This window comes from Genypterus blacodes, unplaced genomic scaffold (genome assembly GCF_046128005.1).
Source record: "Genypterus blacodes isolate CSIRO-AG114 ecotype Tasmania unplaced genomic scaffold, CSIRO-AGI_Gbla_v1 ptg000020l_1, whole genome shotgun sequence".
Classification (NCBI taxonomy): domain Eukaryota; kingdom Metazoa; phylum Chordata; class Actinopteri; order Ophidiiformes; family Ophidiidae; genus Genypterus; species Genypterus blacodes.
The window spans coordinates 17,983-34,014 of NW_027466833.1; the positions used below are offsets into that span (position 1 = coordinate 17,983).

Here is a 16,032-nt window from a genome sequence, read left to right on the forward strand (position 1 = left end):
CAATATTGGAGCCATGATTGATCCCCTGACGCGTCTCGTCACGGATTACATGCATTAGTGACACACACACACACACACACACCGTGTCTTCTAGTCTACGCCGCCGTCCTGCCTCATGTCAAACACGCTTCACGTCACCTTCCTCGTCCACAACTCATCAGAATCCTTCAAAGCCAGAGGAGCAAGGGATTACACACACACTCACACTCACACACACACACACACACACTAATCTGCAGGCTGGATGTGTTCTCTTGGAGCCATTTGGTGTGTGAGTGCAGCTGTGTGTGTGATTGATGTATATGTACAGTATGTGCACGTGCTTGATTTTATGGCCGCATAAAAACGATGTACACTATGCAGAGTTGTGTTCGGTGCGTGTGTGTGTGTTGCAGGGCGTGGCTGCTCTGACTGGGTGCCAGCAGCAGGGGGAAGTCAGATGATTATTGATCGTGCCAGGAGGCGACTCCAGTCACAAACCTTCTATTAGGATTTATGAGCGCCACACCTCACACTGGGAAACACCACACACACACACACACACACACACACACTCCTGAAGCATCTCCCATCTGTTTACTCAAACCATTCAGCCTGTTTGGACAAGAACGACCTTGCTGCCTCCATCGTACAATCACTATCATTTTGTTTATTTGATTTTCCACGTGGGAGTTTTCACACACATGAGATGAGTGAACTAACACATACACACACACACACACACTCCTGCCTGCAGACACACAGGTCATCTGTGTAACAAGACGCTCTAATCTGCAAGGTTATCAACCAGCCATGATTACTGATGCGTACTTTCAAAAGGTACTTAGTTACACTTCTGTTTTCAGTTACTTAGTAAAGTCTGGATAAGCTGCTGGTGACGATGATGAGTGATGAAGGAGAGGGAGGAGCTTTACCTCAGACGTATTGTTTGTTTCCTGTGTGCATGTTGAGATATGTGTGCGATGGGAGAAAGGAGCAGAGACAGAACGTGAGCCGAGGGCGTGGCAGCTCCGTCCAGATCGCTGATTATTGGACTGTTGTCCTTGTGATGAAGGACCAGACAATGTCACGGGCTCAGACTCATCTTTGTCATTCCAGCGTGACTGTGAGCAGCGGGTCGCAGGCAGACACACCAGGCCAAGCACGGAGATCTGGATCTGAAAGTCCAGTGGAAATTCTGGTGCATTTTCACATTTGATACTTAAGGAAACAGAGATGTGACCATAAAGAAATGTTGATGTCATGAACATGGATAATCTGAGCTCCATCTTCAGTCGTCCCACCTGCCTTTGTTGGAGACATAATGGAGAATATCTCACAAGCTATTTCAGAGTGTGAGGATTTTCCAAAATGTCTGATAACTAAATTTACTAGAAATTCATTTCCTGAAGCAAAATGCACTGTGATTGGACTGAAAGGTTTTTTTAAGAAGAGCCTGATAGATTAAAGTGTGAAGGTTTGAATGTTTTCTGAACCTAAAAGGTCCTGAAAATATGAATGAATTTAAAATTTAAAAATAAAAAAAATAAAAACCTGAAAAGAATGAAACCGAAAGTGCTAAAAAAATGTTTGAAGGATTTCTGCACCTGAATGAATGAAGAAGTAGGAACTCAGGTTGAACAGTGAGAACCGGTAAAATGTGACATTGGGGTAGATGAGGACATTTGGAAGCAATCACAGTAAACCAAACTAAACTAGCAGGACATCCTCTGAAAGGTCTCCAGGTGTCCCCTCGTCCACAGTCACTCACTCAGCTGGACCTCTGACATGTGGACACCAAAGCCGCCCTAAGCCTCTGCGCTGTGACTCTTCCCACATCCATCATGCTTTGGATTGATCGCCCGTCTCAGATCGATGTGGCGTATGCCGGCGGCGGACAGGGACAGTAAACGCGGCGCTACGGGGGAGGGTTCCCCCACCTGAACATACAGAGGGAGGCGGCGTGTACAAATCAAGCGCTCCCTTCACTAGAAATCAATCATCGCACAAGATGAATGCTGCACTCTCCACGAAAACAACCCTCCAATGAATCACCGCCATTCAATGCAGGCTTAGTGCTCATAATAACAGAGGGGCCGCTTCTATCTCATTTCAATTCACAATCCAAAATCACCGCCGGGACGTTTATCTGAAATCCATAACAGAACAGCGGCGGTGATCATTCCCCCTACGACAGCAGAGAACTGGTTTTACTGCGGGAAGCTACGGGACGCTCAGCTTATATGCAGAGTCCAGCTCTTCACCGTGGAGATAAGAGAGTCGGATAAGAGCTGAGCGAGCAAATCTGTTTCATGTTTCCAAATAAGGATCCATATGTTTTATTAAAGTGGAGGAGTTTGGTGCCCGAAGAAGACAAAAGATATCATGAAGAACACAGAGATGGAGTGTTAATAATAGGGAGAGGAGAGAAAGGAAGAGAAACCCTGTGATGGATGCGGGAGTGTGAACCCATGAGCCTGAGCACGTTTGTCTGCACGACACAATGAGGAAATCAATCCATCAATATCAGAGCAGGGATGGATGATTGTGGTAGACTGGAGAGAGGGATGGTGGACGATTATCCTCAACTGACTACCCATCCCATCTCACACATCCAACATGAAGGTAGAAATAGAGAAATACTCACACACACACACACACACACACACACACACGCGCACGCTCATTTTTCCTGGTGTCCTTTGAGTGTCGGACAGCACGCAGGGTTAAAATCAGACCTACTTTCCCGGGTAATCAGGTCAGGTGGACAGGTGCTCCCTGACTGATGGAGGAGCAGGAATAGACGCCGCCTCCATCTTTACCGGGGATTCTGTTTCCCGTTATGGAAAGTCGTTTCTCTCTCCCACACGCTCTGACAGACAAACGAGCGTAATGAACCGACCTCCTGATCCAAACTCGGGGTGTGTTAATTAACGTAGACTAACTTAGGAGATGATTTACATTTGAGGAGAGAGAGGAGGAGACGTGAATGCGATTGTTGAGATATTCATTATTCAAACTCGGACACAGGCTGAGATGAAGAAACCGACGCCTTTGTTCCTCCTCATATTCCTCCTCACATTCTCCTCTCTGTTCAGCTCTCTATCTGCTGAGCCTGACTGACCCCTCTGCAACGCTTCTAAAGGTCTTTAAATCACTATATAATAATCACCCTAAAGCAAATAAGCTCCTATTGTTGTATTGTCTAATGGAAGGTATTGTTCCTGGTGTCCTGATCAATCGTCCAAAGTGGCTGCAAACACCCAAGATGGATTATTTTGCATTTTTGATTTTCCTCTTGAGACACCTTGCAGTGTTATAAGCAGAGGCAGATGGAGGAGGGTACATGCTCTCATGCCGTATAGATTCCTCTCTCTCTCTCTCTCTCTCTCTCTCTCTCTCTGTGTCATTTAGAGCCAAAGTGAGGTTGGTGAGGATATACGAGGCTCAGATGGTGGTCGTGCCAAAAAGTCTAGCACTTTGCTGGATTTCTGCCGACGTTGCAATGTCCAGCAGCTGCCCTGATCTCTATATGCTCATTCGGGGCCTATGCGAGCTGTGTAGGTGCCGGGAGAGGAGCCACTTAAAGGAGCAGAACAAGCAAACAGCAGACTTCCTCAGGGATAATCCTCCACCAGGACCGGCCCGCTCTAATCACTCTAATTCTATAGAAATGACTGCTTTCAGTGGCGTAATGATTGAAGGCTCAAACCCACATTCATCCCAGTAAACACAACCTTAATGCCTTTCACTGCTATATGAGAAGAACATAAACAAAGGAATCCCTGTTATTTCCATTTCCTGTGACGTGCGGGGAATGATGAAGAAAGACAAATTCCAGGTTTCATCGCAAAAACAGAATTAAAATGATGTTATTTAACTTACTGGAGTCTGTGTGTGTGTGATGAAGATGTCCTGGTCCAGCTTTGAGTTTGGTTGATCTCTTTTGGCACGTACTGTACGCCTCTCTTTCTTCTGTTTGTTTTGTTCTGTCTCGCCAAATGAAACGACTCTGGAACAATGAAACACGTCCGTATTTACAATCTCACCTCATAAACTGCACCTTAGCTTCTCACTGAGGGGTTCAGCTAATATGAAGTTCTCCTACGCTGTACAGATTTTCAAATTAAAAGTTAAACTCAATGATCACTTCAGCTCTTACTTCTCTCTACGCTCTACTTTACCTGCTGTGTGTGAGGCGGTGATGAAGACGACTGAAGAAGAAGAAGAGTCCAGCAGCAGAACAACCAGCAAAACTGGGAAACAAAAGGCAAACAAATCAGGGGATCAATCAAGCGTTAACACGTAGATCACACACAGGTCAGGTGGGTTTGATGGGGGGTCAGGTGGGTTCATGTTTGCTTGACTCAGTTCCTCCTTAAGTGGACATTTAATGCTTGTATGTTTAATATATTCATTTGTTTTAATATATGAATAAATCTCTGTTCCTTTCAACAGAACAACAGATTTCAAAATAAAAGTCAATTGGATCAACATGTTTACCTGACAAAAACATCTGTCCCGTTTATAATAAATGTTCTTAATATAAATGTTCTGAAATTGCAAAATAGAGCCGTTAGCTGTTTGTTGTCCCTTTCCTGTAATTATAAACGCTGAGTCATGGAATAATGGGCCCTGTTGCTGTCATTCTATCCGAGGGTAAATGGACGCTAACGTATTCCAGTGACTCAGCACACGACGCCATTAGCGCCCATTATAGCCTGACGTAACTTTATTTAAACCTGTGGAAAATTACATTTACCTGCTTCAGCGGGCCATTAATGTCAGGGCGGCGTTCACTGGAGATGGAGCACTGAAGGGAGAAAGCTCTGTAACACAGGGGGGAGGAGGAGGGAGAGAGGAGGGGAGGGCTGAACAAATAAAGCATCCATTAGTGTCGGGGGAAACAGGAAACAGTGATTCAGACCAGCTGAGGAATAAAGGCAAAAATAAGAAATTGGAAATATGTATAATTTTAGAATCAGACGTGGAAAACAGCACTGGATTGAGATGATTAACCCTTTGCGTGACTCTGGAGTTCTGTACATACTCCACATACCTCTCTGTGATCACAACAATGTCTTTTTTTTTTCTCCCCTGAGGCTTCACAGTGCCGGTATGTTTCCGTGGCGACTCGTGTTCAGACTCGTGCTAAATTCTGATTGTGCTGTCAGCTGTGTTCCCCTGCAGCTCCAAATGTCAGTCGCTGCCGTCGCTGCTGTTCAATCCAATCAATCAATGTTTTGGGCTATGGGTTTTCCCTCAGCGGCGCCGTGGCAAAGGAGTCCTCGTGCTGCGTTCAGGCTCCATTAAAGGCCCCGGAAGAAAAAGGTGATGGAAGTCCCAAACTACCTGCTACAGTCAGAGAACTCAGAGAAGTTTGATATCATAAATACTGAAAAACGTCTCCACCCCTGTCTGTTTGAATCATCTTATCTCATCATTTTCGACATGACTTCATAACTCAAAGTACTGTCGGTATCGATCGGCCCGGGACTGAAATTGTATTGGATTGCGTTACAGCGTGTGGGAAATGGGATCACTGAGCGGGAGGATTTGATTACAGACGCTTCACCATTCATCCGAAAAAGCTTTGTGGGTCCTAATTGGTGTGGGAACAGGCCTCTGCCACACCTCCACTGACAAGAGAGACGTGTCCCCTCTGTCCCCTCTGTCTCACAGATGGACATTTGGATCCTCAAAGCTGTCACAGGAAATCTACTGAACTGATTGGTGTGATTGTTGTTTGACCAAAGAATTTACAATGTATAGTCTCTCATAATTGAGGTGTGTATTTATAATTAAAGCTCATTCTACTTTAACCCAGGGAACCTTTGGACCCAAACAGAGGAGAATTCACCAAATAACTGTCACATCACCATTTACCTGAAACCTGAATCAGTCCTCATCATCATCAAAGTAGCACCCACTGTGTCACACACACAGTTGCACACAGTTACACACAGTGTGTAAGCCTGAGGTGCTGCAGTCAAGTCGCTGGCTGGATTGTGTGTTTGTCTAAATCATCAATCCGTGGCTCAAATTGGATGAAATTGCTTTCTCAGGCTGCTTGCTTGTCTCTTCACATTTGATTGGTCACATCAAAACGCTACATCACGTATGTTGCTAGACAACCAAATCCCTCCTCCACTGGGCAGAGGAGTCTAATCTCCCTTTATTTGTCTCATTTACTCACACACACATTATTTCATAAGCAGAAACAAAATCACGTTAGACAGACGCACATACGTATTCTCTAACGTGCACACACACACACACACACACAGACTCACAGTCTCTGAAACACATGGTGGATTCAGGGACGGCTGTTCTGCCAGCAACATCATCACTCTCCTTCCCACCCTTGTCTCCATGGAGACAAGCTTCCAGAGAGCCGGCTGCTTCCAGACCGTTGTGAATCAGCACAGACTCCAAAGAGGAGGGGGTCTCTTTGTGTTCAAACATGACTGAGAGAGCAGAGAGAGCTCCGTGTTCACACCCAGCTGATCAGAGAGCGTTCAGGCTGAGGCCAAGCAGAACTGCAGATGTGTTTCCTTCACAGCTGGATTTGTCCTGACAGGATGAATGACACTCTACAGTAAACACACTCATTAGCTTGGTGTCTGTGATTGATTTTAGAACCAAATTTGGCCTTTTCCCTGAGCGACAACACAATGAGGACGTGGTGTCTTGGTGTCTGTCTTCCTGCAGAGACCACAGGACCGTGTTTGTCCCATTTGGGCTTCAGTGTGGTTCTGAGTGAGATCGTGTCAAACAATCAAAGCCGATCAATATAAGGAGCGCTGTTTTCCTGGCAACTTTGCGATGTAGCTACCGTGACTCGACCCAACCCTCACCCCAATGTTACACTCTACAACTTAAACAGTCCATAAAAATATACAGCATGACTGAGGGGAAAGATAAACCATGAGAAGCTTATTCTGTTTCCCAAACTAAGCCAAGCAGTCCCCTGTGATCTGTGGCTGCTTACTGCTGAAGTAGAGAGCGGACTAGAAGAGACTGCAGGGACCTGAACCTGAGTGTTGAGTCAGAACAGGGGCGCCCCATTAGCACCGCTCACAGAGACCGACGGGGCAGAACAACACAGAGGGAAAGGTCAGGAGAGAAGAGAGGAGGAGAGAGAGAGAGAGGAGATTTGCTTAAAAGGCCGCCGTCCCGGTCGCTGAGACGAAAGAGACGGTGTAGACGGTGTAGACGAGGGAGACGAGGGAGACGGAGGAGATGGAGGAGATGGAGGAGACGTCGTCCTGCAGAGACATAACCAGAATCACTTCCAACCCTCTGTGATGAATGGACCGACAGCTGGACACTAGCAGAGTCGGATGTGTTTAGTGAAGTTGGTTTTAGAACGGATGTAATGGATCTGCTGGAGTGTGAGTGTGTGTGTGTGTGTGTGTGTGTGTGTGTGTCGATGTGCGTTTGTGTTTAAAGTTCACTTGTAGGAGCGACGGAAGAGAAAGCTTTCATCAGCTTAACACCTTTACCTTAACTACAAGGCTGAATGGGCGCCCAGTGTTCACGTATTTATAGATACTGGACGTGCACACAGACACACACACACACACACACACACACACACACACACAAACACACACACACACACACAGAGGGGTAAAAATGTAGATGCATAAAAATAAATACGCCCACGCACGAAGCACGCATTGATGTCGTTCCATCTGTGTGTACAGTTACAGAGGAAGTGACTCGTGCTGAAGGTCAGAGGACACGGGGAGATTCCACAGAGTGTAACGAGAGAGAGAAGCGAAGACGAAGGTAGAGTTCACGGAGGAAGGATGGGGCGCAAAAGGGCAGCCAGGTCTGTTTCCACTGCTGTCAACAGACACGCTCCTCATACTGTACATTCTACTGTGTGTGTGTGTGTGTGTGTGTGTGTGTGAGGGGCGAGAGTGTAAAGGTCACGTAAGCTCGTAACTCTTACAGATGATATTTTGCTGGAGTGGTGAGTTCAGGAGACGTCTGTGTGTGTTCTCTGCGTCAGTGCTGCGTTATGACGTCACACAACTTCATGTAGAGGAGCTTTGCCACGTGTTCAATGGATCCATAAAGGAATTCAAAGGCCTGTGGACCTGGAAAGCCAACGCCAAATGTCTCTGGAATGCTATAAGCTATCAGCTGGACTCTACGTGTGTTTATGCCACAGACAGACTTACGTAAAGTGAACTGGTTTCTGCTGCACAGACAGATGATCTGAGCGCCTGCTTCCTGTCCGTCCTGTAGATGAGCCTGTAGCTGTCTGGGCTGCTGGGCTTTGCATCGCCGGTGGCAAATGACTGTTTTCACGCATCTTGTGGGATTGCGTCATACTTCTGATTGGGTTCAGGCGTGTTCAGGCACAGTTCCAGAGAGAGATGTCGACATAAAAGGACTGGAGAAAGGAAAATAACAAGTTAGTGTGAAGTCTGAAGCCAAACTGGCCGAGCCCTAAAGATTAGAGAAGATTGCTCTAAGCCGAGCGCGACGCAGGTACACAATGGAAGAGAAAGGCCAAAGAGCCGCAGGCCCTGCAGGGACCAGACGTTGTTTTGGGCCCCCTTAGCTGAGACGCTGCGAGGGAGGGGGGGGGCGGGGGGGGTGAGGGGCAGCAGAGGCCTTTGCTGCTGGAACCGGACGACCATCCTGACAAACGGCCCCACATTGCACTCACACACACACACGGGCTGCATGTGGGGCAGACATGCATGCACGTGAACAACCAGCTGCGGATATGAAAGGCAGAGACAGACGGCGATTGTTAGGAGGAATCAAGCAAACAAATGATGTCATTATCTCAAAGTGCACTAGCTTGGCTTTTATTAGCATATTAGTGGGCGGTGTTTAGCATTCTGGCTTTCCACCGGCTCATTAGAGAGAAAGAAGAAGAAGAGACGGCTTTGTTCTGTTATTGTATGCATCCGTGTAACATATGACCGCCTGATATTTAAAGTGACAGGCAGGAAAACCATCAAGGTGTTGTGGTATTTGTGCAAACAGCGTCACGACTACCTGGGCGTGTTCCTGCAGCAGGCGATCCCTGAGGGTTCTCCCCCGTGCCAGCGTCTCCACTGCCTCAGCTCACGGAGACACACGAATGATCGTGCAGAAACACGACGGCGGCGGCGAGAGGAAGGCTGTGATACGGGGTCCCCATGGCAACCCCACAAAACGGCATGCACTCACCATGGCAACAGGGCAGGCGAGGGAATAGAGCAGAGACGGCTTTGGAGCCTCTGGCTGTTTGAAGTGATACATAGATGTCAGCGGCACAGCGGCGCTGACTGATTCTCTAACAGAGGAGATAAACAAGGACTGGTAATGGGGCTGTGAAGACATTCTAGGTTTGCTGACGTCAGATTCATTTCATAATAGGATTCTATATTGGGTGGCATGAATGGAGGCGTTCAGGCCAGTTTGCACCTTTTGTCTCTTTTCATTCATTCCTCCCTTAAACCCGTCTGATCCTCTTAAAGACACAATCTGTGATCCAAATGTAAACAAACGGGGTCGCCCCCACCAACCCACACTCAACAGGCCTGGATTGTTTGCATAATGATGACATCAGGCCTTAATTGGGGTTAATGATTTGGATATTTGGAGCATTCAGGGGCCAAAAACAGAAGAGGAATCCACCGAGTGTGACATTAAACACTAACCGACACACTCAGCTGAAGGTCTAAAACTCACACACACACACATACTGTACACTCACACACTCACTGTCCTGGTCCTGTACTGTACTGTACTGTAGCCTTGGTTAATAGAGCCACAGACAGCTCTCCACCAATGACAAATAGCCAGACACCGACTGCTGATGCTTCAAGGCCACAGTCGGCTCTGTACTGTAAACCTTAATGGTTTCCCTGCCAGACCAGGAGAGAAACCCTATAACATACATCATCCTCCTGCACATTGTTGCTGATTCTCCCGGTTAAACACACGGAAGAGTAACTGCATCTGCACCCACAGGTTTAGATACAGTAATGATGTCAACCGCTCCACTTAGAGTGCAAGACAAATGACACTTTCTCTACAGAATAGTGCTGATAAACACAGAGGGGTTGAGCCATGATCGCTCCCTGTTGATGCCTCTCTCATCCTTTCACCAAATTATGGGATAGATGGACTAAAAAATAATCCAGAATCAAACTCAAACCCAAATCCATTCAGCCAAACAAAGCAGGATTAGTGCTGCATATTAATTGGGGCATTTCACTAAAGAACCTTCCTAATGAGCCTGTCTGTCATTGGAGGGTTTTTTTTCTTCTTCTTCTTCTTTAATCGTTGTCTCTAATTAAACACTGAAACATAAAGAGGCACTCTGGCTGCGAATCAATCGGCTTTAATCTGCTTTTCCCTTCAGCAGCACGTCTGAGGTTGTTGCCCGTCTGGGTTCAGCTGAGGTGGGACAGAAGTGTGACGCTGTGAACTCAGGAAACCTTTGAGGGGGGAGAAAAAAAATCTGGGGTGTCTGAGGGACAAAATCTAATTACGGTTTAGACGGAGTGTTTCAGGAGCGCACAAGACACAACAACAGAGTTTTGTTGTGTTGTTGTGTTGTTGCGTTGCAGCTGAAACACTGCATTCCTTTCTAATTACTTAGCCGTGAATATGTGCATCATTCGTCTCCGTTGATGTCGAGCGTCCCTCCTGTCTGCTGTCTGCACGGTGGAAGCGTTTGAGCGGGTGGGTGTGGCACCGGGCTGCACGGCTGACTCAAGGTCTCCATCTAGTGGCGACATAGGGGAGCACAGGATTTCACTTCTTACACTGAGAACGGAAGTGTAAAGAGATCAGTGGGTTCGTCTGTAAGTGAGACGGTAAAAGAATCATCGCTGCATGTAAAGGGAGAATTTCTAGTATTTATGTTTTTGCAAATAATTACTTTTACTTCATTAGGAATCTGAAATAAAATACAGAATTTCACTGCCCTTCTTTTGTCCAAAATTCATTCTCTCTCCCTCCCTCCCTCCCTCCCTCTCTCTCTCTCTTTCCCTCCCTTTCTCTCCCTCTCCCTCCCTCCCTCTCTCTCTCTCTCTCCCTCCCTTTCTCTCCCTCTCTCTTTCCCTCCCTCCCTCCCTCTCTCTCCCCCTCACCCTCCCTCTCTCTCTTTCTCTCCCTCTCTCTCTCCCTCCTGCCCTGTCTACACATAAATACACACCCTGTTGTGTTGTGTTGTGTTGTGTTGAGCTCTTTTGGTCAAACTTTTCTCTTACTGTGCGATATGGGAGTAAACCCTTAGTGATGTTATATTTGTGTTAATAATGCACAGAGGGATACTTCAACAACGGGACCACACTCAAAAAGACAAAAGCTGTTATACAGGAAATGTTAACGAGGCCCCGGGACGAACTGAGAGAATAAGCAGAGCACAGCAGAAAGGTCATGTTATGTACACACACACACACACACACACACACACTGAATCTTCTCAGGCATGCTGTTATTGCATGATTAGAGCATAAAACTCTTGTGTCTCCGCCAACAAGGAGACGCGGCCAAACGAGACCCGACTGGCCTCATCTCACATGCACACACACACACACACACACACACACACACACACACGCGGCTTTAATCACACTGCCATCATGTGTTGAAGAGCAGCAACACAACACGATCACATCACCCTGCATCAAATGTGACAGAATTTGGAGAGTTTGGAATTTAAAATGTGGCTTTAAAACATTTTTGGCCACGATTTCAAATACCAGACAAGGTTCGGATGTTAACTGATTTATATACAGCAAATACACACACACACACACACACACACACACACACACACTCAGAACTAATTCACAGATTGAGGTTTTATTTTCTCTGCTCTGTAGTTAGGTTTCCATACTAATCCTATTTGTTAAATTAGAATTCTGAATTGTTCCCTAAATAATCATAATGGATCTGATCAACCAATTGAGCGTATTGATCCTCTCTCCTCCTCCTCACAGGAAGCTCCAGCTCCCATGAGAACACAAAGAGACGCAAACGTAACTTCAGTCAGCAACTTGATTTATTCCACAGATCAAACATGATTCACTACAAGTCACCAAAGTTTTACACACACACACACACACGTCATATATTATCAATATAATTACGCACAGAATATAAAAGTGGCATCTGTGTGTGACATCAACACACAGTGGCTGCAACATTACTTCTCCTGCTCACATTTTTCATAAGTATTCACACACACACACACACACACACACACACACACACACACACACACACACACACACACACGGCGTGTTTACTGTGCAGCTCCATAAATTCCTGTTTTGATATTGCATAATAAATATCATCGGACTTTTATGCCTTGGCGAAATTAAGACGAGTGTGAGAAGAGAAGAGAGTCCAGACTGAGTGAAGACTTCATAAAGAAACTCATTCAAGTGTGTGTGTGTGTGTGTGTGTGTGTGTGTGTGTGTGTGTGTGTGACCAAAGGAACAAACACTAGAGTGCTGAGGTGAAAGGTCATCCTCCTGTGCCTCTTTGTGAACTCATCGCATCTGAATCTGAATGAATGTGATGAAACGTTGTCGCCTCACAGAACCTGAGAAAGAAACCGGGCCTGGATCTGGATCTGGATCTGGATCTCAGACGGCTCGCTTCCCTGCGTCTCCTAAAACGTGAAGCTCCCGCGTTGGCCGTCTGACGCAGGAAGCGGTTGAGCCGTGGTGCTACACACTGCTGATAGAGAAGGCAGCAGCAGGAGTGTAATGGACCTGTGGTTAAGGTCACGACCTTTACGCCTCTGTGCGCCGCTGCGTTCCTCTTTTGCTTTCCGAGAGAGGACGGCGTGGAATCCAAAGTAAAACGAAGCCCTGACAGCTAAAGAAACACGGCCCTGTTATTGACACTTTCTGGCGCTGTGCTCGCCGTGTACGGAGGAGAGGACGCCGTCATGACAACGTGGGGCTGAGAGAAACTACTGAGGGCCTCGGCTCAGTCCTGGGCTTCTGCTTCACTTCTGTCTGTCTGTCTGTCTGTCTGTCCAGCTTGATGTCGAGCTCGTCTGCTTTGAGGTGCGACACACACTTATCCTGCTCTGTGCTTCATCAGAGTGCACAGCTGGTCTCAGTCAGAGCTGGGACATGAGGAGACGTCCCTGAGGAGCAGGGACACTGTCTTCAGAGTATCAGTTTGTCTCCTCCTCCTCCTCGTCGTCTTTCATCCTCTCTCCACTTTTGGACGTTCTGCTTTCTTGCTTTGTTTGCGTCTCTCCCTTCTTCTTCTTCTTCTCCTTCCTGTCCCGCTCCTCTTGTTCTCTTCCCTGCTGAGCTCAGTGCTGCAGGAGGAAGTTGGTTGCCATGTTTATGTCGTTGTTTGAAGCTCTGAGCGCCTCGAGGGCGTCGGTCCTGGAGAAGCCCATTTCAACCAACCTGGCAACCTGGGAGAGAAACAATACACGACACACACACACACACACAGGTTAGCCCCCCTGAGAACCTCTAACAATGCTGCTCACACACACAGCGATCTCTGTCGGCGACGCCCACCTGCTCCTCTGCTGCGGGGGAGGCGTCCAGCAGCGGCGCCTGTGGGACGGGACGAGTCTCAGCCTGGGGCTCAGCTGGGGGACGATTCTGTCCTCTGTGTCTCAGAGAGGAGAACAGCCTGGTCCACTGAAACAAGCCAGCCTACACACACACACACACACACACACACACACACATATATATATATATATATAAGTCCACCGTATCTACAGTCTTTATGTGCAGCTGGTGTGTACACGCAGCGTTCCTGTGTGTGTGTGTGTGTGTGTGTGTGTGTGTGTGTGCGCGTGTGTGTGAGTGTACCTGTGGCTGCGGTGTGCTGTTCCTCCTGGCCTCGTTGTATTGAGCCAGTAGCAGCTGTTGGTCCAACATGTCCATCCTCTGCTGTCTCTGGATGTCCAGTGTGGCTCCCATCCCCAGCGGCGTCTCAGCAGTGGGCTGAGAACCTGAGGAGACCACAGAAGTCAAAAACACGTGAGGAGAGACACAAAGAGTCCAGTGCTTCCATAAAGAGACGCTGGCACACGTCTCTGTTTGTTCAGGCTGGACTCACTGGAGAAGAGCGGCTCCAGGACGAACCGTCCAACACGAGACAACCACACGGGGACAAAGAGGAGCTTCTGGAGCCAGAGGACGTTACAGCGGTACAAAGCGCCGGAGATCTGAAAGGAACATTCAGAACAAACATGAGCAGAAGGAAGCATGGAAGTCTGGCAGGGAAACAAAGTCCCAGTGTGGATCCTTACCAGCCCACTGAGAGCAACCAGCCACATGAAGGGGCTGGAGGTCAGCAGCTAGGAGACAGAAGAGACAGAGATACACAGAATAGTTAGAAATGTTTCAAAGTCTACAGAGAAGAGAGGCGTTCAGGTGCAAACAGGGGATTTACCTGCAGGCCGACCACGTAGACTAGAGACTTGTTAGTGATGTCGATGTGGCCCAGGATCTGAGTGACAGGCATCCTGGGGACGGACGAGTAGAAAGGCACAAAGAGAGAGAAGACTGGGGCCAGCCTGTGGAGGGAGGGAGGGAGGGAGAGGGAGAGAGAGAGAGAGAGAGGGAGAGAGAGTCACATATTCTGTAAATGATTGACATATGTGAGAATCCAGACGTGAGCTGTTTCTTCACTCACAGTCCAGCAGGAAGCTCCTCAACCTCGTAGTCAAACAGAAACTGGAAGGTCTGAGCCAGCAGGACGTCAATCAGAGCGGACAGACACCAGGAGCCCAGCAGATAGGACTAGAAGAGGAACAGATACAGGAGAGTTAGGACAACAGAAACCTCTACAAACTAACCTAACACATCATAACATGAGAGAAACCAGATTGGTGCTCTGTGTTGACAGTTACACTGAGTTCACACGGTGCTGTGATGTTCTGTTTTGGTTTCACTCATCTTGTTTACTCACAGCAAACTTCCTGGTCCCAAATCTCCTCTCCAGGATGCGGAAGTTGTAGATGAGCAGGCTGCTGCAGAAAGAGTCCTTCAGGTCCAGACAGACCAGCCGGCCACACGCCCACGCCCACACCTACAGACAGGAGAGGGACAGTCAGAGACAAGGACAATAAGGACACACACTACAGGGGGACTGACTGAAGGCAGGGGCGCCTTGGTAACCGTGGTAACAGACCTGGTGCTGTGCGCCGGCCTGCAGGCTGTAGGTGAACAGCTGCTGATACTGAGGCAGCAGAGTGAGCAGCACAGTCAGGCCATTGAGAACCAGCAGGAGGCCTTTAGACAGAGGAGCCTTATCTGAGAGGACACACACACAGACACACAGAGTTAAACACTGGTTAAACTGGTGTTGTTGTTAGTTGTGTTGGTTGAACACAGAGCCTGGTTTGTTTACTCTAGTGGGGCAAAATCACATCCGACTTTAGCCACAACGGGACGGACTCACGGGTTCAAAAGTGTCGCCGTTATTAATAATAGACTGTTATACTATCGAACGTCAAAAGGGGAGAGATATTAAATCGTTATTTCCTAACAAAACGCAGTTCCTCTACGTAAATCCTGGCCCCGAGTGAATGAATGACATCGCAACACTAGTAGCATTTAGCTAAGCTAGGACCGCCGCTCGAGCTGACCGAAGCCCGGAGAGGATTGCGACAGAGGCGGGATACTTACAGAGGCCCCGGGAGCCGGTGGTGGTAAACATGGCGCCCCAACGAGTTACGGATTCGAGACAAAAACACGAGAATCCTCAAGACGACGTGAAAGTGAGACTAAAACAGCGAGGGAAAGTTGGTGAGCGAATCCATGCTGAGAGTGAGGAACAAGCAGGGGAAAGGGGAACGACGACTACAGGAGCCCGAATGGACCAAAAGACATTCAGACCTTTCCGCGAAAATAGATACATACATATTACATACTGCCAGCAGAGGGCGCTGCTCCTCTTTCGTGAATCAGATCAGGGGCAAAATGAGGACGAGAGAAGTGTTTTACTGGTAAGCTTGCCAGAAAGAAGGGTAAAATATCAATAAAAATAAAATATTCCTGCTGTAATGATAACCTTAAATAATAAAATATTGGC

At 47.6% G+C, this 16,032-nt stretch overlaps 1 protein-coding gene across 1 annotated transcript; it reads right to left on the bottom strand.

Annotated features, from left to right (window-relative positions):
- Positions 1–12,000: 12,000 nt before the first annotated feature.
- On the bottom strand, positions 12,001–15,827 carry ubac2 (UBA domain containing 2). Its single transcript, XM_076141788.1, has 10 exons — positions 15,627–15,827; positions 15,130–15,251; positions 14,908–15,027; positions 14,632–14,738; positions 14,389–14,512; positions 14,246–14,293; positions 14,053–14,161; positions 13,803–13,945; positions 13,500–13,640; positions 12,001–13,390 (listed from the first exon to the last, which is right to left on the bottom strand). The coding sequence occupies exons 1-10, from the start codon at positions 15,655–15,657 to the stop codon at positions 13,283–13,285; spliced, it is 1,053 nt and encodes a 350-aa protein (XP_075997903.1). The 5' UTR covers positions 15,658–15,827; the 3' UTR covers positions 12,001–13,282.
- Between the last annotated feature and the right edge of the window lie 205 nt (positions 15,828–16,032).

Bases quoted from the DNA above. Each gene is read 5' to 3' on its own strand.
- ubac2 (XM_076141788.1), bottom strand. From the start codon at position 15,657: ATGTTTACCACCACCGGCTCCCGGGGCCTCT. The intron at 14,739-14,907 runs GTGAGTAAACAA...TTCCTCTTCTAG, and splicing joins TTGGGACCAGGAAGTTTGCT to TCCTATCTGCTGGGCTCCTG. The intron at 13,641-13,802 runs GTACACTCACAC...GTGTGTGTGTAG, and splicing joins ACAGCACACCGCAGCCACAG to GCTGGCTTGTTTCAGTGGAC.